This window comes from Anser anser (genome assembly GCF_964211835.1).
Source record: "Anser anser genome assembly, chromosome: 2".
Taxonomy (NCBI): domain Eukaryota; kingdom Metazoa; phylum Chordata; class Aves; order Anseriformes; family Anatidae; genus Anser; species Anser anser.
The window spans coordinates 158,429,592-158,453,375 of NC_139721.1; the positions used below are offsets into that span (position 1 = coordinate 158,429,592).

The window sequence follows — 23,784 nt, forward strand, 5'->3', positions numbered from 1 at the left end:
CTGGTGAGCTCTTGAGGGAGTTTCGCCACTCACCAATGCTCAACAGATGCAGAACCCATCAAATTATTATTGATCCCTCTGTACTTTGGTCTTCGCTCCATACATTTAATACTCTTACTGGACTCAGCTCTCAATGGATGAGTAAACTAAAAAAGATATGTGGTCAGTCAGAAAAGCAAACTATCTTTGCATAAATCAGTTTCAGCATGTAAGACAAGAGGAGAGGGGAAATGCCTTGATTAAAAGGGAGCTGGAATAACACTTACCTGACTGCACCCTAAGTAAAAATCCTGCTGCCAGGTCAATGGTCCGGTTTTATTTATTTATTTATTTATTTATTTATTTATTTATTTATTTATAGTTGTTTTATTTATTATTGTTATTACAGGCCAATTAAAAATTCCCGAACAGACAGGAATAGCAAACACTCTTAGAGTAATTATACTTAGTGCTTGGGAACCCCTTGGTACATATGGGGGGAACCAGAAGAAAAGCCACTGAACCTACGTGCATGCTCACACAATAGCACTTACTTTATATTGCTTTTCTGGGGCTATGTGTTATTATTTTTAATCTAGGCCATATTTTAAAACTGATTTGTTAACAAGATACTTCTTGATACATGTTAAGAGTATCTGTTGTTAAATACTCTGCCATACCATCAATTACTGAAAATACTGCTTTTATAGATGTACCAAAAGATTTCAGATTGAAATTGCATATAGATTTTCAGATTGAAATATAGCATCCAATAAATACAAATACAAGCTTTAAAAACACTTCAAAAAATCTTGGTTGTAGAATCCCAAGATAATTGCTTCTCCCTTCAGTCTTAAACCAATGAGTTCGTGCAGAAATGCCAGCAGAAGAAAACCTTAACATCTCCCACATATCTATTCCTGCCCTAATCTGAAGAGCAAAGCCCAGCTCTAGTTCCTTCTGTCTCATCTCTGTAGGCCCCATCTTTCTAACAGCTTGGCAGGATTAGGAAGATGAAGGACTGGTGGGGACTTCCAGATCGTTGCAATAAGGGAGAGGTAGAGGATGGTCTGTGTGTCCAAAGAAGAGGACAGAGTGAGAATTAGGATGTCCTATATCTCAGCAGTGTGTGAAGGAGCAGGAAGAGGAGAGAGAGTGGGGAAAAGCCCGGAGAAGAGGGCAGAGATACAGTCCACCTTCCCTCACCCCAGACTTCTCGTCCTCTTCCTAGGCAGTGAAATTTCCCAATAAGCACTGGCCCTTTGCCCTCTGTGCTCTCTATCAGGAAACAGCTCAGTGAAACCTTTACACCTGCAAGGAGTATTTCACCACAGGCTGTCGTAACCACACAATCTAGTGCCATAAAGAGCAGCTACCCAACATTAGGCAGCTGCAGAGTTGTGAGGGATAGGGACTGCAATCTGCAAGCAGATACTGTCTCACAACTACTCCTGATTTCAAAAAACAAAAAGTGCTGGGAAGAAGGATGTGAAATGCCAATGATTCAGGATTACCCAGCAAGATAATGTAGCTGGGGATGGAAAAACATTGCTTTCCCACGCAAAGTCTTTGGTAGCACTTAGCTAATGGGGCATTGTCTCCTCCACCCCCTGGTAACTCAGCTGGAGAGGGCAAAAAGTAGTCATTACAAAGCAGAACAGTTATTTTCAAGATGTGATGTAATCATGGGCCAAAGGCCAAGTTTTAAATGGAAGATCTTTTCCATGCGTTCACACTCACAAAATATATATTATATCTTTATGACAAAGGGACTTCTTATTTGCTCATTTGTCGTATTAGCTACCACTGACTGCTTTACCCTACCTCCTGCTGTAGTGGCAAATCAAAGGTAACAATTGGAAACCTGGAGCACGAGGTGATGGAGCTTCAAGATGGTGTCTGCTGGCAGCTGCACAGGTACGAGAAGTCCTGATGAGAAGAGTTTGGCTCACGTTGTTGCTCATGAGGGAGCAGAACGGAGCCCCTGGTTTGCACAGAACACTTGGCCTACAGCAGATGAGCTGCCAGGAACAGAGGGTAAAAGGTGAAGGTAGCCACTGGTTAAGATTGCATTGACATGAAGAGGAAGAAAGAAAGAGCTTAAGAATGCAGCATTTTCTATGCTTTTAAGAGATATTCTGAGAGATTCCAGGAAGAGCTATATATACACCAAAGGCTGTCATGGTAACAAAGCTAGCAGATTTTTTGCCTCATTAAACTCTTTAATTGCACGTGCTGTGGTGTTTGGCCACATATCTCCCTGAGGTAATGCCACAGTCAGTCCCCTCTTAGGCTTTGTGCCAGAACTGCAGAAGTTCTCTGTGGTCCTTCAGGACCAAAGTGACCCAAAAGCTTTCTTTAATTTGGGTCACTTGTCCTGCGTTTCAGGTATTTTCCTGTCAGGGGATTTTCACATCTTTGAGAATTTCAAACTACTGTTCAAAGTCAACTTTGTAGATGAGATGAAGGCTGGTCAAGATTAGGTAAGAAACTGTAGGTGCTGGCTTGCGCATATCACTCTTCTGTTTCATGACAGTCTTTTCTACAGAGACCATTATTTAGTTAACCTAATATATTTATCCAGTAAATAACCCAATAACCATGACAATTCAGACTGTCCATAAGTAGCATTTACATATCAGTAATGAGTTGTATACATGTGGCAGGTGAAGAGGACAGATGCTGATCACTTTAACCTGCTTAAGGACTACTTACAAATGCAAAACCTTGAAATACCACCAGGTCTTTAGCAGGCTGGTATGGCATAAATAGGTTTCTACAGCATGTACAGTTGAAGTTTCTTCAGCCAGCCACTGTGAGTGTCATGCTAACACGTGTGCTCTGTTTTCTCTACATCAAAATATGCACGTGCCACATTTCTGTGGTGGTTTAAAACAATGGACAGCTAAACTCCACCATGCTTCTCTTTCATTCCTGCTCCTTAAGAGAACAGAGGGAGAAAATAGGACGAAAAAACAGCTTGTGAGTTGAGATAAGGACAGGGAGATCCCTACCAATTACAGACACAGGCAAAACAGACTCAGCACAAGGGAATTAATGTATTTTATTGCCTATTGCCAACAGACTAGAGCAATGAGAACTAAAGGCAAACCAAAAACACCTTCCCACTCATCCACCCTCTTCTCCCTCCTCCCCATGAGCAGCACATGGGAACTGGGAATGGAGGTCAGTCCCTGACGCTTCATCCCCACGGCTCCCTCACGGTCCCTCTCTGCCCCTGCTCCACGCGGGGTCCCTCCCACGGGATGCCGTCCTTCCCCAACTGAGCCTGCGGGGGCTGCCCACAGGCAGCAGCTCTTCAAGACCTGCTCCCACACGGCTCCGTACCACGGGGTCCGTCCCCCAGGAGCAAACTGCTCCAGCACGGGTCCCCCACGGGCGGCAGCTCCCCCCAGACCCCCTGCTCCTGCGGGGGCTCCTCTCCATGGCTGCAGCTCCGGCCCGGGGCCTGCTCCTGCGGGGGCTCTCCGTGGGCCGCAGCCTCCTCCAGGCCACATCCACCTGCTCCACCGGGGGCTCCTCCACGGGCTGCAGCGTGGAGATCTGCTCCGTGTGGGACCCGTGGGCTGCAGGGGGACAGCCTGCTCCACCAGGGGCCTCTCCACAGGCCGCAGGGGAATTGTGCTGTGTGCCTGGAGCACCTCCTGCCCTCCTGCTGCACTCGCCTTGGGGGCTGCAGGGCTGCTTCTCTCACAACTCTCACCCCTCTCTCCCAGCTGCTGTAGCACAGCAGGTTTTTTTTTTTTTTTCCTTAAATCTTCTCTCCCAGAGGCCCAACCAGCACCACTCATGGCTTGGCTCTGGCCAGTGGCAGGTCCCTTTTAGAGCCGGCTGGAGCTGGCTCTGATCTGCCATGGGGCAGCTGCCGGGCTCTGCTCACAGAGGCAACCCCTGCAGCTTCCCTGCTACCAAAACCTTGCCACATAAGCCCAATACAATTTTATAAGCTAAGAGCATAGTTATTAGAGCATGAGGCAGAGAGACAGGAATTTCAAATCCACCTCTAGCTAAATCTGTGACCTTGAACATGTTGTGTCCCATGCCTTTACGTGTGTATCCAATAGGTAGCAAATTATTATTCATGTCAACCACATCAGCACTCCCTTCCCCCCAAAATTGCTTCCATTCTCTGGAACTTCACACCAACCACAGAAATCCAAACTTAATCCCATATTTTTCCACAGAGCTATAACTGTCAGTTTCGCCTTTGTGTCTCCAAGATTTCTGAAGAAGAAAAAAACTGAAAATACCAACACATAAGAGCTCCAGCTAGAAGCAAGAGCAGTTACATCAGTCGATTAGAAATTTCTCATTGTGATGCGTATGAGTTGGCAAGGCTACCATGGTCTATTTAGAACTTTTGCAATGCAAAAATGTCATCAGCTTACTTTTAATTAATTAATTAATTTATTTATTTTAACTGTCAACCAAGTACCACAGGCAGACTGCAGAACCAGAACATTTCAAGTTCTAGTATTCCTCTAGTGACTGGATTTGAAGCCTCGGCAAATAATTTAACTTTTCACCATATATAAAACAGAGAAAAAAGTTTCCTCAATTTACATGGATCTTATAAGGATGATTTTGCTATTATTATTATTTTTAATTTTAATTACAGAAAGCTAATTATAACAAAGTAATCCTATGTATTGCAACACTGAAAACAAATAACTGAAAATGGTGGACTTAAGCTAAAATACTACATAACAGAGTCAGGCTTCCTCAAAACGGATGAAAACCTAAAAAGTGCTCCAAAATCTGCAATGCAGATCAAAAATCAAGTATTCCTTGCTTGTTTCATCTGTGGACTGTGGGACTGCAGAAAAACTAAGTAATAGATAGTGTGTAATGCTGCACACATTTTTCCTCAACTGTGTGTCTTCTCAAATAAACTGGGTGCATTTATTTCCTTATGGATGTTGATGAAATTCTGGTGATTATAATACAAAAATAGAAGGCATAATCATTTCTACGATATGCTTCCACTGATGCCCCTGAGCTCTGTCTTCCTGTTGAAAATGTTCATACAACTCTCTAAGTTAGGGAAATAGTAGCCAGAAGTTTAATAACATATATAACTATATTCATTTAGATTGTCATTTTAGGAACAAATGTACTGAGTTACTTTCTGTATCACTTATCTCAGAGATTTGTGTCTTTAATAGTAGAACAAGCTATTGTATAGTAACCAGGAAAACGATATCTTTTCTGTTAATATGTTTTACATTTGGATCTGAGAAGGCTCCATAAGAAATTAAGTAAAAAATAAGAGCAATTAATCAAAACTGCATGAGAGAACATCAGCCTGGTCTGAGTGAGTTGGATAGTCTCTCCCAAGCAAAAATAATATTCCCCCTTGTTCTGTAATTATCTACCCAGGTAAAGAGTCCCTCTCCATCCTTTTTATAAGAATCTTTTAGGTATTGAAAGGCTGCAATGAGGTCTTCCCAGAGCCTGCTCTTCTCTAGGCTGAACATCCCCAGCTCTCTCAGCCTTTCTTGGTAGGAGAGGTGCTCCAGTCCTCTGATCAATTTTGTGGCCCTCCTCTGAACTCACTCTAAGAGCTCCACATCTTCCTTGTGCTGGGGGCCCCAAACCTGGATGCAGCACTCCATGTGGGGCCTCGCGAGCAGAGCAGAGGCGACAACTACCTCCCTCCCCTTGCTGGCCACCCCTCTGGTGATGCAGCCCAGGACACGGTTGGCCTCCTGGGCTGTGAGCATGCAGTGCTGACTCACGTTGAGCTTTTCTTCCACCAAAACCCCCAAGTCCTTCTCCACAGGGCTGCTCTCAGAGAGTTCTTCTTCCATTATGTACTCCTGTGTGGGATTGCGCTGGCAGAGGTGCAGCACCGTGCACTTGGACTTGTTGAACCTCATTAGGTTCATATGGGCCCACTTCTCAAGCTTATCCAGGTCCCTTTGGATGGCATCCCTTCCTTCTATTGTATCGACTGCACCACTCAGCTTGGTGTCATCTGCTAACTTGCTGAGGGTGCACTTGATCCCCCTGTCTACGTCATTGATAAAGATATTAAGCAGTACTCGTCTCAAGACAGACCCTTGAGGGACAACGCTCATCACAAGCCTCCACCCGGACATAGAGCCATTGACCACCACTCCCTGGGTGTGGCGATTGAGCCAATTCCTTATCCACCAGATGGTCCATCCTTCTAATCCATATCTTTCCAAGAAATTAGGATGTCATATGGGACCATGTCAGAAGCCTTACAGAAGTCCAAGTAGATGACATTGGTCGGTCTTCCCTTGTTGACTGATGCAGTCTTAGAAGGCCACCAGCTTGGTCAGGCATGATTCGCCCTTGGTGAATCCGTGCTGGCTGTCTCGGATCACCCTCTTGTCCTGCATGTGCCTTAACATTGCCTCCAGGAGGATCCATTCCATGATCTTGCCTGGTACAGAGGTGAGGCTCACAGGTCTGTAGTTCCCCGTGTCTTCCTTTCTACCCCTTTTAAAAATGGAAGTGATGTTTCCCTTTTTCCAGTCAGCAGGGACTTTGCCTGACTGCCATGATTTCTGAAATATGATGGAAAGTGGCTTGGCAACTATATCAGCCAATTCCCTCAGGACCCTGGGATGCATGTCATCAGGCCCCATACACTTGTAGTTGTTAAGCTGGGTCAGGAGGTCCTGAACTTGCTCTTCGCTTACAGTGGTAGGGACTCTGCTCCCCTAGCCCCTGCCTAGAGCTCTTGTACTCTAAGGAAAATATCCTCAAAGAGGTGCCAGCTCTGATCAGATCCTCTATTCCTAAGGACAGTGCCCCATTCATGAAGAAAACTGTGATTTGTGCAAAGTTTTCAAGTAACTCAAACAAGAGAACAGGATAGATTTTTTCCAATGACATTACAGCAAAAAACACCCAGCATACTCCAAATGCCTGGCTTTCAAAGCTTTCAAAGTTAATTCACCTAGTGGCTACTGGAGGAAGGACAATTTCAGCATAATGACACTTTTCATTCTTAAAATAATCATATAGGTATATATAGATACATGTACATATATGTTTAAAACAAAACAAAGCAAATTGGTCAGATAAAAAGCCATCCATCTTTGCCAGAAATTTTGGTTTTAGCTGACTAATACAAATTTCAAAGATCTGATACCCACTGAAGTGTGTCTACACATTGAGGATTAATCTAAAGATTTCATACCCACGTTCACAGTGATGAACTCACAAGCAGTCTCCTTGAGCAGATTAATAATGAAATTGCAACTACATCTGCCTTCCAATTATTAACTATTTCCCCTTTATTTACACAGAAGGCAGAAAGTAATAGTCTTCCACAGGCTGCTAAATTACCTCAGGGATACTTTCAAAGAAAGAAGGTTCTTAGGAGTATGATTAATTTCCTGTAACTCTAGATATTGCAAAGTAGACATGTGCAGCTGAGTGGGCCTTAGGCTGCCACTATAACCAATAAAATAAAGAAGGTTTTGTTTTGTTTTGTTTTGTTTTGTTTTGTTTTGTTTTTTAATGAAGGTCCAGCTACTGCAGCATCCTGTCTCCAACAGCAGCCCGAAGTGGATACTTAGTGGATACAGGTAAACCTCTGTGCATTTAACAGTGTTAGCTGGGAAGAGATCAGCTTCAAAATGCCTGGCCTTAGGTACCAGGGACATCTGCACAAAACAGAGTTTAAAGAGAGTAAAGACAGAAAGCCTTGTGATGGTACCATTCCCCACAGTGTTCATTAGAGGGTTTTAGGAAGGACAAAAAGATCCACAGACAGGCTAGCAGGTTTATTACAGCAGCACCATTTTGAGTCATGGGATCAAATTACTGTAGCACGTTAATAGAAATGAGATACCACGTAGCATTTACACCTTTGGGAATCTGGTTCTCGTTTGTCTCCCCTCTTAGCTATGGGTACATGCACTTGAAATATTTGAATCCATAATCTTTTTTTTTTTTTTTTTGTCTAACGTTTATGCACAAGAGTAATGTTACTCAGTGGAGTGTTTCACTGTAGTGAATGAGGCTTCTCACATGAGTAAAGATACACAGGGCAAAGCAGCTGAACAGTTCAGGTCCTAGTGGCTTACAGAAACTGTGTTAACATTTTCAATTACCTTTTACTTATACAGCCAGCTTGCACGCTTTGACAGTTTAATGAGTAAGATGAATGCTTGCAGGAAAAAAAAAAAAATCACAGTCCTTATTTTGTAATGGAATAACAAAATTGAACAATATAGAGCTGGAGCTTTACAGGTCAGCTTTGCATTTGCTTTAGTGCTTAATAATTTTTTCATACATGGGACAATACAATAAGATGTCCCCATCTCAGGGTTGGAGGACAAGGCAGATCAATTCCATGCATAGCAGAGTTTATTCAGAAAAGGCCGACCAAGTGATGCAGTAGAGAGCTAAACAAGGAGGGATGAGCTGCCAGCTGCAACTTTACACTAGGTGATTTATGCTAGCTGAACCCCTAATCTCTCGTCTGTATTCACATTCTAATCCACGGTAGGCCATGACAGCATCTGTAAATGTGAAGCATCCTACCATTTTCTCTTCCTTAGACCAACCACTGGATTCTCAGACAGCATTTCTGAGCATGCTTGCAATATACTGATGGCAGATGGTCGAAGGTCCCCCACCTTTTTCTTTTGTTCGATACTGCTGAAGTAAAGCCGTGCTAGCTAGCATGAATTTATACACGTGGGCCTTAGACACACAGAGATTATGATTTTACCAGCACGGAGAAATGGATGGAGCCCTGTCTCACCTTCATCTCTCTATATGGTGACCCTGGTTCTGTGTGTGGCTCAGGAACACTCCTCCAAAGGTAGTATGGAAAGATCCATTTTGTCAAAAGCAGGGAGACAAAGGCAAGACAACCACTGATTGTCAACAAGAGCACATGTAACGGCCTGTTCCTAAACTGGAGAGCCAACTTAGTCATTGGGTCATAAGGTCTTGATCATTTTACTGAAATGAGAAACAAACAAAAAACCACGTTTCCCACTCTAGACCATCTCTCCCATTTACTACTAATAATTATTCTCCTGCACTACATGTTTTAGGCATCCTCTTGAATGACACATCTTTCCAAATAGTGCAGTTTGTAGCATCACTATTGTTACATGGCTTTGTTCTGTGCATTGGCCACAGCAGTATTTCACTGCTTGAAGGGCTCATCAATCCACAAACCCAGAGAGAAATGTTGATTTAACGGACAGGAGGTGTTTTCATTTAAGACCAGATTCACTGACGTGATTCCATGTGAACAGAAAAAGCACTCCATCTGCTCAGTAGGGCTCAACAAAATGAGAGGCTCTACAAAGTATATTTTTATCTGCCAAGTGTACAAAAAATATCTAATTTAGAAACCACATTCAGCAAATGGTAGTTACTGTACCAAATGTATACATTCAAAGATTTAAGGCTATGTGATGAAGCATGGTATTGTAGCAGTCATTACCAAGTCTGCTGAGAACATATCATGCAGAAGTGACAGATCCAGGATTTAGGTGTGCCACTCTTCTGAAATAAGAAACAATAAAACTCAGTGGCATGTCCCCACTGTAACATGTTTTTGCTTAGGAGCTGTTCCTGCCTCATTTGAATTCCTCAAAAATTTGGCCCTGTTCCTTTTCCTTTCCTTACTCTTCACAGCATCCCAAGCTGGCAGCAAGGAACCACCATGCCAATGCCATCAAGTTGGTCACTGCAAATTCTTCTGCTTCCTAACAGGATCGTGGGATCTGCCCTGACTTCATACCATCAGCAACCCTGTTCTACAGTCCTCCCTCAGACCCACGTACCCAACACCTCTGTGACTCCATGCAGACGTGCTACAGATTTTCTTTTCAGCCAGTGCTGATGCCATTGATGCTGATGAAGGTGTTCAGAGTGTTGTTACCTTCCTGTATAATGCAAAGTTCAGGGATGGTGATTGCAGATGTTAAGATTGTTGATAGCTCATCCTAAAACACTAGCACCACTTCTGGTGTAGCTGGTTCCTCTTCTATGCCAAGGTTACTTCATTCAGTAGTTACTCGAGGTTTTGCAAAAGCATGCCTTCCTGAGATCAAGGCACTGGAGTAAATTCTTTCTAAAACATATTTCACATTCAGAGTAACAACAAAAAGCCAGACTGCAAACCATAGGCACTCTTTTAAAAAATGTAAGAACAACAACAGCAGCAACAGAAAATAAATCACTCTGTGTGACTCTCACCACTGTAGTATCTGAGCACTTTATAGCCTTGTTTACACAGCTTAGAGATTCATTGTTAGTGAATTTTGGAAGAACTTGCCAGTCTCTGGACACCTAGGGTAAAGGTGGGAACCATAAGATATGTTTATATATCTTATCTATAAAAAAGTCACAAAAAAAAATATTTATGTATTTATTTATTTATTAATAATCCTCATGGGTAATCCTAGTGGAACACGTAACTTTCTGGATTGTCTACATAGTTCCTTAATACATGAGAATTTCTACAAACCCTTAGCTTGGAACTGCCCCAGACTTGGGAAATGCATTTTAAATCATAAGGACCAGCGGCAACAATACAAAATGTGCAACAACACTGCACGCAGCTTTATTTTGGGATGTACAAGCAAGCAGTGCTAGACTGCCTGGTATGCCATTTGAGGCAGTGAGAAAGTAAACCACCATCATCACCTCTATTTAAATAGTGTCATTGCAACATCTGAAAATAGGAAGTGCTAGGAAGATCGCCTGTGTCCTCAGCTCCAGCTTTGATCATGCAAATGCTGCTGCTCAAGGTTAACTTTATGCCTGCGAGCAGTAACGAAGTTGTGTGGTTGTGATGAAAGCACATTCCCAAGTGCCCCACGGGCAGCTGCAGGAGCAGAGTACGTAGCTTCAGCCAGCAGGCTGATGCCAAGAGAGTGCAAAGCATACGTTAAAATGAATAGCTCATCCAAGTATCATTATAAATGGAAGTGCTCACTGATGTGACCTGCTGGGAAAATCAGAAGAGAAACAGTGAGAATTGCTGCCATGCCATTACTGTGGAGGGATATTTAGAGATGTAATGAGGCCAAATCTTCCGTTTCCAAGAAACAGAGTAGGGCAATGCACAGAAATAAATAACCCCTGGAGCAATGAGTGTCTCACCTATGCTGCTCTGTATAGAAAGCAAGTTATAGAATATGTTTCTCTGTCATGAAACTTTCATCTACTAAAAGAATGATTGATTGAAATTAACTCCTAAAAAATAACAATAGTCAGCCAAGCAAAACCTGCAGCCTGTGTGCACTCAGCAGCTGGGAGATCGAGGCAAAAAACTCATTTTTCTTTGGTAGCCAAAGCCTCTGTGATTAAATCATCTTGTCAGAGGATATTTCGTATGTGCGTTGAGCTATAAACTATTAACTCCCATCTTGCAGACTGCGTGCTGTATGTCAGACTTCCATGAAACTCCTGTGCAGAAGTGCCTATATTAGGATACCTAGATGGACTGGAACATCTAATTCAACTCATCCAGTTCATCTAGGACAATAATAGCCAATGGAGATCTACGGAAGGATTCAGATGACACATGAGCACCCTGGGCCACTCAATCCCTGAGATAGCCCTCCAGCTATTCCAGAGGGCACAGGCTTCCTGTAGGTTCTGTGCCATATCTGCCAGCCCTGCACGTCTTAGGTACCGTTAAGTACCTCAAAGGTCACTGGGCACTGACATGAGGGCAACTAAATCCTGTCCAATAGCGGGAGCTCAGACACTTATTTTACAGGTAAACATGAATATTCAGACGACAAATCCGTGAGTTGAGTCCCACCCCATGAGTCTACGATAGCCCCAGGGACATGCTGGCTCCTAAGTACCTGTGCTTTCAACTATTACCTTTTGCTCTGTTATTCCCAGGTTCGGTCCCACCTTCCTGGTTCACAGAGATGACCCCCCCCCACACATTAAGTAGAAGTGACTCAGCTAGGCCTGCATTCACAGCAAAGTAGGACGGTGGTATTACAATGACCAGCAGGCAAAGCCATGCTAAAACATGTGCCAGCATAAGATGGTTACACTTGGCTGACCTGCAGGGATTCCTGATCAGCAGAAGTCCCAACCAGAAATAAGGAATGAATCAAAGGTTCACCCGGTTTTGAACTGAACAACTTAACACTAAATATCTTTACCACAGACAAACACACCATACACAAAATCACAACAGGCATTGAGATTGCCTGGAGAAAGGCCTGCGTTGCTTCTGGGGTAGAAAGAAACGCAGGACAAAGAATCTGGATGAAAAAGAAAGTCTTTTAGCTGCAGCTGAGAGAACCCTTTCCAGAAATGTAGCACAGATAAATCTTCCCTAAACAAAATGTAGAAAGCTCAGATTTTGTTTGAGTAAAATTCCAAGAAGATGGAAATTATTTAAAAATGAAACTGTTCACTGAGTCTGCAAAGTCCCTTTTCTCACAAATGGACACACTTACAAAACCTTATTTTCAGATGTTTGCACTTGTGCCAGGTACACAGAGATGGATCTGTCTAGGGATATCATAAAAAAAAAAAATGATGGAAATAAAAGCATTTTAATGAATGGTCAGCTTCAAGATGGCAGAAACACTGTACCAACGTAGCATCAAGTCTTCATAATTTTTCTGACCAAAGGGATAGGAAATAATTTTCTGAAAATAAAGTTGACAATTTTAAATGTTTAAAATGAAGATTTACAATTTGGTACTTTTTTTTTTTTAATTGTACATGAATATTTCAAATTAAAGTTAAGCTAAATGTAATGTCTAAAACAGAAGTAAAATTATGTTATTTATTTAATTGGTTGTCTAAAGAAAACTTTCAAATTTTCATTTCAACAAGAAACCCACACTTTAGGACGCTACTGTTCCCGAGTTCATATGGTTTTGTCACCATGCTACACAAACACACATCCATATGCTCCCCCCAATACACAGAGACACAGGCACACACATGCACATTTACTTTATACATACATACTTTTCATAACTGGAAACGGAATCAGATCCATGACGTTGAAGGATGAATGTAGTGGTATTCGAAGGTCTGAAATAACTCTTATGTACATGCCTTTTTTTCGTTACAGAGGAAGCACTTTTACTTTTGCATCTTGATGTCATTTATTTAGGGTAGAAGGACAAAGATCATGCAACAAAAACACAGTAATCAGCTGCTATCTTTCAGTATACACTCATAATGCTAACCTGCTAAGGCACTTTGAGTACACATGCTCCCTTTCCCACATGGCTGTCACTGCTGTCTAACATGTTTTTGAACAGTTTATCCTGAAAAGTGATACTAACGTATACCACAGGAGCTGTCTGTGGCTGTCTGTGGTTGGTTTACACAAGACCTCTAGGCAAGAAGGTGTCTTAGTAGCTCAATGCTGACAGCCAGATTAAGGAGTTATCTCTGTGTGACAGTGACAAGAGAGGAAATTTGATTCATGCTTGAGAATGCCATGTGATTTCATAAATCCTTCTTTCAAACGAACCTTGCTTTGGCCAGTGCCTGTGCAGGAGGCGTAAGGAGTGCTCACTTATGTCTCATGTTTGATGAGATTCATTGTGGGACCTGTAAGAGGTTCAAGAAAGGATAAGAAATGAAAACTACCTTTTCTATCTTCCGTTTGGTGTTATTGTAAGTCCTGAAGAAGCTTCTAGTATAACTCACTGTCCCATCAACAGGAAAAATTATGAAAATCTCCAAATGATGTCAGGTTCTTTGGGACTTTACCAGCAACTTTGAGGAGTTGTGTGTTGGAATCCAACCTAGGATACGTTCCTCCCACACTCACTGATATGTTCCCTATTTGAGAGCTTCCCTGGAGAGTTGAGAAGACAACTTGAGAAGTATAGGACAGAGTTTGTACAGATGGAACCCTGCACCATGTAGAATCAGGAGTTTGGTACCATTTCTGTGGGACAGCAGTCTTTCACCACGCTGCAGTGACCTGAATAAGGGAAAGGAACCATGCCCAGCCTCAAGAGGATCCAGTGAAACAAGGGAAATAAATAATTTTTCCTTTCAGTGAATCCGAGGACTTCGTGAAATGAAATGCATGACACATCTGATCTACTGTCTCCCATTTACTGGGTTGTTTGAATAGCCTTAAATATCATAAATGCAAATTGCAACCTTCAAAGTGAGTGAAGGGTAAGGAAGAGGAAGAAAACAGAGAATGTAATTCTTATGTTAACACACTAAGTACAGTAGTACTGGCCATCCACTTTCTAGTTTATTTTTTTGGAAGAAGATTCTGGTTTTAGATGAATCTGCTTTATTAAGGTCTTAAAGATTGCGTGGTGAAACCTGTCAATGGACCAAAAAGTGGGATAAAAAGACTTCCATTGAGATCAAAAGTGAGTAGGAACAGATGTAAGACAGGACCTGCAGTCTCTAGTGAAAATATGTAAGATAGGAAAGTCAAAGTATGTGAAGGGAAGCATGATGAAATTCAATGAATATTACTGTGAATAGAGGACCCATTTTCTCTTAATTCCTATAAAAATCCAAGCTATAACTCAATGCATGCATCAGAGAGATATATAGAATTATAGTCATCTGGTCATCCTGCATATTCCTGTAATTCCAGTCAAACCATACGAAGAGAGAACAACATCAGGAACATGTTCAGCTGAGTCATTGTACAAAAGTTCTGCCATTTCAACCAATAATTCTTATGTATGAAAACAAAATAAGAATTAAAAATTAAATAAAATCCCTCTTCAGGTCCGCAGATACACACAAAATCCCATCAAGATCAAACGCTGCACCCAAGCACTCACAAAGGTGTAATCCAGGAATTTTTTGAGGAAACAAAACCCAAAAGAGAGTGAATTATATTGCCTTTCACCTCTTAACAAGCATTGCTTGGCTTAAATCATGTCAGACTGAATTCACAATGTCATTTACTCAGCAATTCAGTGCACTTAAACATAAATGAAAATCTCAAAAGCATTTTATGCCATCTGTTTGGGATACTTATTGTGAACATATTTGGAGGCTGAAGTTAGCAATTATAAGGGGAGGAAATTAACATCTTGGACTAATTAACAGCATCATCTGGAAAAGAGACACGGAATATAACCAATTACAAAACTTTCATGTTTCTCTTCTCCCAGCTATAAATAAAGATTGTTCAGTATGTCTATCTTTGGAATTTTTTGTTGTTGTTTTATTTTATTGATTTTTTTTCCTCTTTAAAAGACTAGATCTGCGCAGTGTCAAAGATTATGATCAGAAAAAAGCCAAAGACATTTCAGACTCTGTGGTTCTGGTCTGACTCTGCACATCCATGTTGCTGGGTAGAGCAAACAATGTTTCAGTGTGATACATCCTTACTATTATGAGGGTTCAAAATGCACACAGCTAAGCTAATTTTGGACGACAATATATCTATAGGAGTTTTTTCATCTTTGGATCCTTTCAGAAGGAAAAAAAAATCAAAAACAAGGTTTCTCTGCCCTGATTTACATCTTAGTTTAGGACAAAGCAACGCTCCAGACTTTTGACTATATTGGCCATGTTTCACTGATTATAAAGGTGGAGATCACTGCATTGTAGATTCCATTTTTAATAAGAAGACTCATAGCTAAAAAGTCCAGACCTTTTTAAAGAGCCTGCAATCATCATGTGAAACAAGAGAAACATGCAGTGGCAAGAAGCACCATGTTGGTGATCCACCATGTTGAGAAGAGTACATTGACTAATACTAAGAAAAAAAAACACTTTTGCCCGTAGAAGGTCCTGAAGTTCACTTTATGTTCATGCATGAGTCTGGATTTATGTCCAACTTGTCTGAACATGAGGCAGCTTAGGGTTTTACCACATGTATAAGCCCACGCTCAACAAAAAAGAATACAGGCTCACAGGATTTCAAAATATGCTGCAGAAAGGTATATTCTATAAACATACCTTATAAAGGTATGTTGGATTGTCTCTATATAACAATCAAGTCACATTAACTTTAGAGCAGTGCTTTATTTCTCTGATCAGTGATACCTTACAATAATAGTACAATGTAAGAGACTACTGTGACTTCTCTCTAGCCTTTTCATATTACAGTGCTATTATAAGAGTTGCACTCAGCCTGAGAAGATGCCTTGTGTTCATGCATCACGTAAATAGCTCAGAAATTTTTTTTTATTTTTTTTTTTGCCAACAATTAGGAATTAAAGTGTTTGCCAAAGTTTAAGACAGTCTGGTGTGAAATAATAATATTTTTGCAATAAAAGGTCTGGAAAAGAAATAATACATTATGAATTAATGGAAAATTTTATGATAGTATTTTCAGAAATATTCAAAGGTCAAAGAACATCTGAAAGAAGGGTCCGAAACTTATGCAAAGTTTCACAGAACCTCATCTATCTTTCCTTTGTTTCCAGCTACAAAATAGAATAGACTGTCATTAAAACTTGTACAAGCAAATATACTGCATCAGGCGAAGTTGCTCCCTGGAACACAATGCCACAAGTTACAGAGCTCAGATTAGATTCATAATACAGGTCAACACACCCATTTATATGCAAATTAACAGGCAGTTAAGGCAACAAAACTTTCAGACCTCAGTCTGATCATCTTATCTAGATCAGTTTATTGTCCTTATGCAATATATAGAGTCAGAGTAAACCACAATTGATTTGATATATGGAAAGACTTCTTCCTTGAACCTCATTTGCTTTGTCATTTCTTAAGGCTGGAGAACTGTTTAAATGATAACATCTACATTCCGACAAGGTATTTTAAACTCCTCCTTCTGTGACGATTTTCTGTGGGGAAAGCAAAGGGGAAAAAAACAATCCTAATTCCCCCATTGAATCACTCATTGCAGCACCCACCCTTGGCCATCCTGCTTTCAAAAACTGGTATAAAGAAAGAAAAGGCCGCACATTCCCCCCAACCTTTCCTGCTCTTTGTGCTTAACATTCTGTAGGGTCTGCAATATTCCATTCTCCCTTCATCCCACTGCCAGTGTCCCTAAGTTCCCCTGTACTATCTCTGTCCTGTATCAGAAAAGACTTCTCTCCTAACCTGAAAAGTTAGAGTCAGGCTTTGGAGAACTGGGGGTGGGATCAGGAAATAGAAATTGCAAAGTTTTGAGGTTCAACATGTTCTGATTTGGAGGACTGGTATTTTTCATGTCAATTGGCCTGACCAAAATGGTAAAAGGTTCACCCCTAGCCTGTATAAGCTTCAGTCAGGTCAGAGCACCCCAGTTTCTACAGTGAGTCACACAAGGGCTGGATTTGACTACCACATCCACCACACTTTGCCTGCCCAGCTTTGATAAGCCATGAGGCCCTTGGAGAACCGCAGACTGCCTTTAACAAGGAGTCTGGACCAGTCTGGATACAGATGCTTTAGAAGTACTGTCCTTCAACGATCATATCGGTTAGTGAGTACAGTCAGCTCAACAGATTAAATCACAAAAAAAGGCTGCCAATATTAGTACACCTGAAGTTCTTTCCAGGTGTGCAAACTTCAAAGTTTTCTTCCCATGTCACACCACTGCACGTTGTTGCCAATGAAAACTGAAGGCTGGAAGCACTAAGTTTATCTCAGCAGGAAAAGATGTTCCTGGAGCAAGGACACTTTGAAAACAGATCCTGGAGTAACAAGAAGCCACTGAGAAATGGAGAAATAAATACCTGTGACATTGGTGCGGGCTGATAAAGCTTCACAGTACTTTTCCAGCAGAACAGACAAGGGCAGGTTCACAGAAGATTCACAGTGGAGAACTATCTGGATGAATAGACAGAAGCAATACAAACAAACAGTAAAGCATCAGCAAAGGGCAGAATTCCTTATTCATGAGTACAAAAATCCCCAGTATTTCATAGCAGTTCCCATTCATAATTGGTTCAGGTGCAGACATTCCCCCATGACAGAGGATTTTTGGTTATACTTGCTTAGGTCCACAACATCAGGAGGCATTCATGTGACTAAAGGTAGGCATCTACAAATGAACTACCTATCCTGGAGCTCCTGTGGTAGACAGTCAATGGCCTTAACAAAGCTCAGGGCACAGTTTTTCTCACCTAAAATAGAGTAGCTGAATCACATCCCATTACAGAATGGGTGGATGTGTGGGATTTCTATCAACTACCCTTAAAAGGCTACGTGGCTGCTGAAGATCCTTACATAGTCAAGACAGAGAGACAAGAAACACCAAAGGGCACTTCAAAATGTTTAAAAAATGTACTTCCACTGACCGGATAAGATAAGTTGGCATCTCTGTAAGGTGATCCATTACTTTTAACAGCCAGTAAAAAATACGCAAGCTTCTGACTCACAAAATTCTGAGTTCTGAGCCCTCCACTGAAGGCAAATGATAGTGAGAATGAGAGTAGCAGTGTCAATATAGATGCTTCAAGAAAGCTGCAGGTTCAGGATAGGACAATGTCACATCACCAATAAAGTTTTAGGAAATAGATATTTAGAGGTGAAGCCAAAGAATATGTTGTCGTTTCCACACTTGAAAGTAAAATTACTGAAATGCCCACTGCAGACCGAGGACAGAAGACCACAGGACTGTAGATCTAAACGTGCAGATGATTTGGGATACTGCTTGGAGCAAGAGAAGCTCTTAAAAAGCCCTTTTTAGAAAGGCAGCACCAAATGCGCTGAGAAAATTCGGGAGTCACAAATCAATGACAGAAAGTTCAATTTTCAAACTGTGAAACAAAATCTTCCTGACTACTTCTGAGGGCAAATAAAGCCTTGGTAGCAAAAGAAATGCCTTTGCTTTTCTACTTATGCTGAATGACTAATATAACACAGTCAGCTTTTGCTCAGGGAAACAACCATAATCCTTGAATATTGATGTTATATTTCAGTGCTTTAAGGTATGTTAAATAATTGCAGAATCCTTTTTATGTTACTGAATTCCTTATCACTCAATAAGAAGTGGAATAAATTATCATGACAATGGAATTCATCAGCAGTGTTGGTCTCTCAAAAACTTTTCTTTGTCCCACACCATTTCTATATATTTCTCACTTTGCTGTTATTTTACAAAATAGGAAGTCTTCGAATACAAACAAAAATCCTTTATCAAACTTTATTCTTTTTGAACAAACATCATGAAGCTGCTGTTTCTCACCCAGGAAGACTTGAACTTTCACCTCCTACAGCAAAGCCTTTCAGGCCACTGGCCATGCACAGTCAGGTCAAGGAGACGGGGAAAGGCAAGGGCCCTGTTCTGAAGCCAGGGCAGATGTCATCTTGCAGGGCACAGTACTCCAAGGGAGCCAGCCAGAAAGCAGGCTCTGTAGTGGTCACGTCAGACCCAGTCACGTGAGCTGACATAGCAGAGGCATTTCTTCCTTCTGTCCCTCTGCCCCTCTGCTACCTCACAAGCCAAAGCGCTCTCTCACTTCAAAGAAGAAACTTGAGATGTCTCCATGTACTGTAAATACACTGCGTGTTCAGCTGTCCGCTTCATAAGATGATGGGAAAGAACTAACAGAGGTCAAGTTTAGCACAGATTGTGTAGGAACAAGAAAGGTTAAATGTCACATTTGCTTTAGGGTCAACTTAGGTTCATTTGGCTAGAGGGAAAAGTGCCTTCCACATATTACGTTACTTTTGCTTTCATTTTCTCTCCACTAATCAGAGTGAACAGCTTTCTTCCATGTGATACTTTCCAAAAATTGTATTTAAAGCAGACAAACCACAAAAGCCTAAAAATAAGCATTTAAAACAATTAAGAGCAGGGAAAGGAAAGGAAAGGAAAGGAAAGGAAAGGAAAGGAAAGGAAAGGAAAGGAAAGGAAAGGAAAGGAAAGGAAAGGAAAGGAAAGGAAAGGAAAGGAAAGGAAAGGAAAGGAAAGGAAAGGAAAGGAAAGGAAAGGAAAGGAAAGGAAAGGAAAGGAAAGGAAAGGAAAGGAAAGGAAAGGAAAGGAAAGGAAAGGAAAGGAAAGGAAAGGAAAGGAAAGGAAAGGAAAGGAAAGGAAAGGAAAGGAAAGGAAAGGAAAGGAAAGGAAAGGAAAGGAAAGGAAAGGAAAGGAAAGGAAAGGAAAGGAAAGGAAAGGAAAGGAAAGGAAAGGAAAGGAATACTCATTAATGCGGAATTTGTGCTTTTGTCACACAAGTACTCTCATAATTTACTAACATGAAGTAACAAAAACACATATACAGCAATATATGATACATGCAACATGCCTTAATGGATCTACATGGAGAGCTGTGGGCACAGAAAAATATCTGACTCAACATAATAATGCCTCCTCGCAATTCCTACCAGGATTTGTGGTTATTTCATGCAGATTAGAGAGGATTTGTAGCTTAATTTTAAAAACAATCAGCATAGACTCCTGATCTGAAAGATTATTGTGTTCTTCCAAGTAGTGATATATATATAGAAATAAAACAAACACTGATGCTGTGATTCACCCACATCGGAGAGGTTGGTTTCTTCTCTCTAACATGTAGGAAATGGCCACAGCAATATATACACGCCCAAACAGCTATGAATAGCAGACAAAGCTGTCAGTTTATAGAGTCATAGAATCACAGTATCAAGGTTGGAAGAGACCTTCAAGATCATCTGGTCCAACCATCCCACTCCCACCAATGTCACCACTAAACCATGTCCCCAAGCACCACGTCCAACCTCTCCTTGAACACCCCCAGGGACGGTGACGCCACCACCTCCCTGGGCAACCCGTCCCAATGCCTGACTGCTCTTTCTGAGCAGAAATGTCTCCTCATTTCCAACCTGAACCTCCCCTGGTGCAACCTGGGGCCATTCCCCTCTAGTCCTGTCACTAGTTACTATGAGAATAGGCCAACCCCCAGCTCCCCACAGCTTCCTTTCAGGTAGTTGCAGAGAGCAATGAGGTCTCCCCTGAGTCTCCTCTTCTCCAGACTAAACAACCGCAGTTCCCTCAGCTGCTTCTCACAGGACCTGTGCTGCAGGCGGCTACCACAGAGATACAATGAAAGTTTATTATTAACATCTTGAAAGTTTAAATATTGAGCAATTAGAAGCAGCAGAGAGGATGAAGTCAGCATGACTGGAAACTGAAAGAAAGAGCTGAAGTGGAAAAGGATGACACATGACAGCGCAACATTTGCTGCCAAGATGGGAGAGCGAAGCTCGGGAGGCACTGGATGCTCCCAAACATGGACGGACACGTGCACTCTGCTTTCCCATTCTGACGTAAGAACCCCCAGATACCATATTCTAGTTGTCTAATAAAAGCCAACTTTTTAGAAAGAGCTGTTATGGCTCCCTGTAACACACTGGCTGGTGGCATGCTGAACAAAAGCAGAGGTGCTGACATCTGAGACAGCTGCGAAGTAGCAGAGTGAGTATTCCCCGCTACAAAATTTGTAGATCTCATGCTTATGAGGTCCTAAAGAAATCTATCCTGTGAAACTATAACAGTATCTTGTCAGAAGTCCTCTCCCTGAGAAGCAGTGGGATTCATCTCACATAGCTCAGACCTCCCAGTACAGAGAGCTGCTGGGAGCTGATCACCAAGGGTCCCCTTTGCAGTTCAGGGAGAGAAGCAAGAATTTTTCTGGTGCAGTTCATCTGCCATAGTCTAATTCAAACAAATCAGGCCCTGGCCTCCACTGGTTCCTTAGCCGGGTCTCACCCAGTGTAAGGACAGTGTAATTTGTAGGAATCTCTGCTGCAGGTATGTACCTTTAATAAAGTGAATCCCTCCTAACTTTTCTTTAGACACTACACACAAAAGTATAGGTAAAAACATAGAGGAGAGGAGAGGAGAGGAGAGGAGAGGAGAGGAGAGGAGAGGAGAGGAGAGGAGAGGAGAGGAGAGGAGAGGAGAGGAGAGGAGAGGAGAGGAGAGGAGAGGAGAGGAGAGGAGAGGAGAGGAGAGGAGAGGAGAGGAGAGGAGAGGAGAGGAGAGGAGAGGAGAGGAGAGGAGAGGAGAGGAGAGGAGAGGAGAGGAGAGGAGAGGAGAGGAGAGGAGAGGAGAGGAGAGGAGAGGAGAGGAAAATTTTTATCCTTTTTTTATTCTTTCAATTAGACAATTCAAGTAAATTAATTTGAGAAATCCTTCTGGCTCAAAAGCAACCAGATTAATGGTAAGCTCTCCAAATACACCATTTCTACAATGAGATCGAGTACTCATCTGAACGTAAGTCACAGTAATTTTTAGAGCTGCATAACAGAATTGGGAAGGAGTAGCTCAGAGCAGCAGTCCAATTAAATGCAAAAAAAAAAAATGTTAGTTTGTGCCCACAGAAGCTCAGTTGAGGGAAACAGATGCATCTAACTTCACCATGAAAATATAATTAGTGGAAGAGCTTCATGCAGCAAATTCAAAGCAAATCCCACTCTTCCTTGACAAAACCCAGACCCTGTTCAAATACAGCTTGGGAGTTTCCAGGGTAGGTGGGCATCTGGCAAGTTTTACAGGGGTTCCTGCCATCATCAGTACTTGCATGTGAAAACAGATGCTTTGGGGAAAACTCCAGGTATTCAGTGGAATGTGCTTATAAAAAATGCCAACGTTCATCTGAGAAGCTCTTACTCTCCAACAAGAGATAGCAATACAGCAAGGAGAGCCAGAATATCTGCAGGCTGCTAACAACTTTAAGGAATAAGCACAACCCTCTGACTGGAGAGCGCTACTCAGAGAGGGAAAATAGGACAGCCTGTGAGCGGAGGGGGTGGAAGTCTTTCCTGTGGTGAGGATGGCTACTTTCCTGTAGCGTGGGTACTTCTGACCAAGGTTTATGCAAGGGGATGCTCATTAAAGGATGGTGCTAGAGGGCTACCACAGTGGAAATATTTTGCTTATTGAATAACCAAAAAAAAACCCTCATTAAATCATAAAATATCCTGAGATGAAAGGGACCCACAGGGATCATTGAGTCCAACTCTTGGGTCCCTAAAGAACCACCCAAAACCCGGACCCTGTGTCTGAGAGTGTTGTCCAAACATCTCTCAAACTCCGGCAGCTCCGTGCCATGACCACTGCCCGGGGGAGCCTGTCCCAGTGCCCGACCATCTCTTGGTGAGGAACCTTTTCCTGACATCCAACCTCCCCTGTCCCCGCTCCATTCATTTCAGTCCCATACTTAAGATATCTTTGGCCATTCTCAGCTCTGTAACTTAGCTTTGCTTAACACAGCAGCATTTGGCAGTGTACAGTAGTTTGGCTCCGCTTCACCAGAAAAATAATTTCCATTTGTGATGGAAGGTCTAAATAGAAGTTTTCACAGGAACCTGCAACCTGAAGCCTGAGCCAGCTAAGGTTACAGTAAAAGGAAAGATTGCTTCCCCAGCTCCTGAAAAACGCTCTCCTTTTTGAGTCACCCTTCAGCTCTTTCAACTCCCCGTCACTATTTGCCTCTATGTTAATCTTAGAGGCCAGCTAATACCAGCTGGTGATCCCCAAACGATTTGGGAGATGTTGCCCTGTGATCCTACAGGCCAGCATGTATTTGCAGCTCTTCCAGGAAGTCTGGAAAAGCAGAATGTAAGTCTGCAAGGAGTGGGAAGTGCGACCTCAGTTCAATAAAGCAACTGAACACATGCTCTGTTCTAAGCATGAAATTAAATTCATCGTAATTCAGAAATACATTAAAAAGACTCAAGCATCTGCTACACTGAGGCCACAACTATCAGCACGGCTGTCTTTGGAACTTGAGGATACACCTTCACGAAGCATCTGCCTATGTGCTTTGCTGAGGAAAGGAGTCAGGGAGAGGTTCTTCACCCGCTGCAAGGCATGCATGTGCTCCGTGCCTTTCTGGGTACACCGAGAAACTGCTTAAAGCAGTTTAAGCATTTTAAATGCTTAAACCATGAGCCAGCCTGGAC

General features: G+C 42.1%; 1 protein-coding gene across 2 annotated transcripts in view; it reads right to left on the reverse strand.

The window, feature by feature from the left end:
- Positions 1-23,784, reverse strand: part of CRHR2 (corticotropin releasing hormone receptor 2) — a 158,394-nt gene that overhangs the window by 125,964 nt on the left and 8,646 nt on the right. For both annotated transcript variants that reach the window (XM_083825466.1, XM_083825464.1), the window contains exon 2: positions 17,631-17,724. In XM_083825466.1, the coding sequence (XP_083681592.1) occupies positions 17,631-17,724 (94 nt within the window). The remainder of the gene's footprint in view (positions 1-17,630; positions 17,725-23,784) is intronic.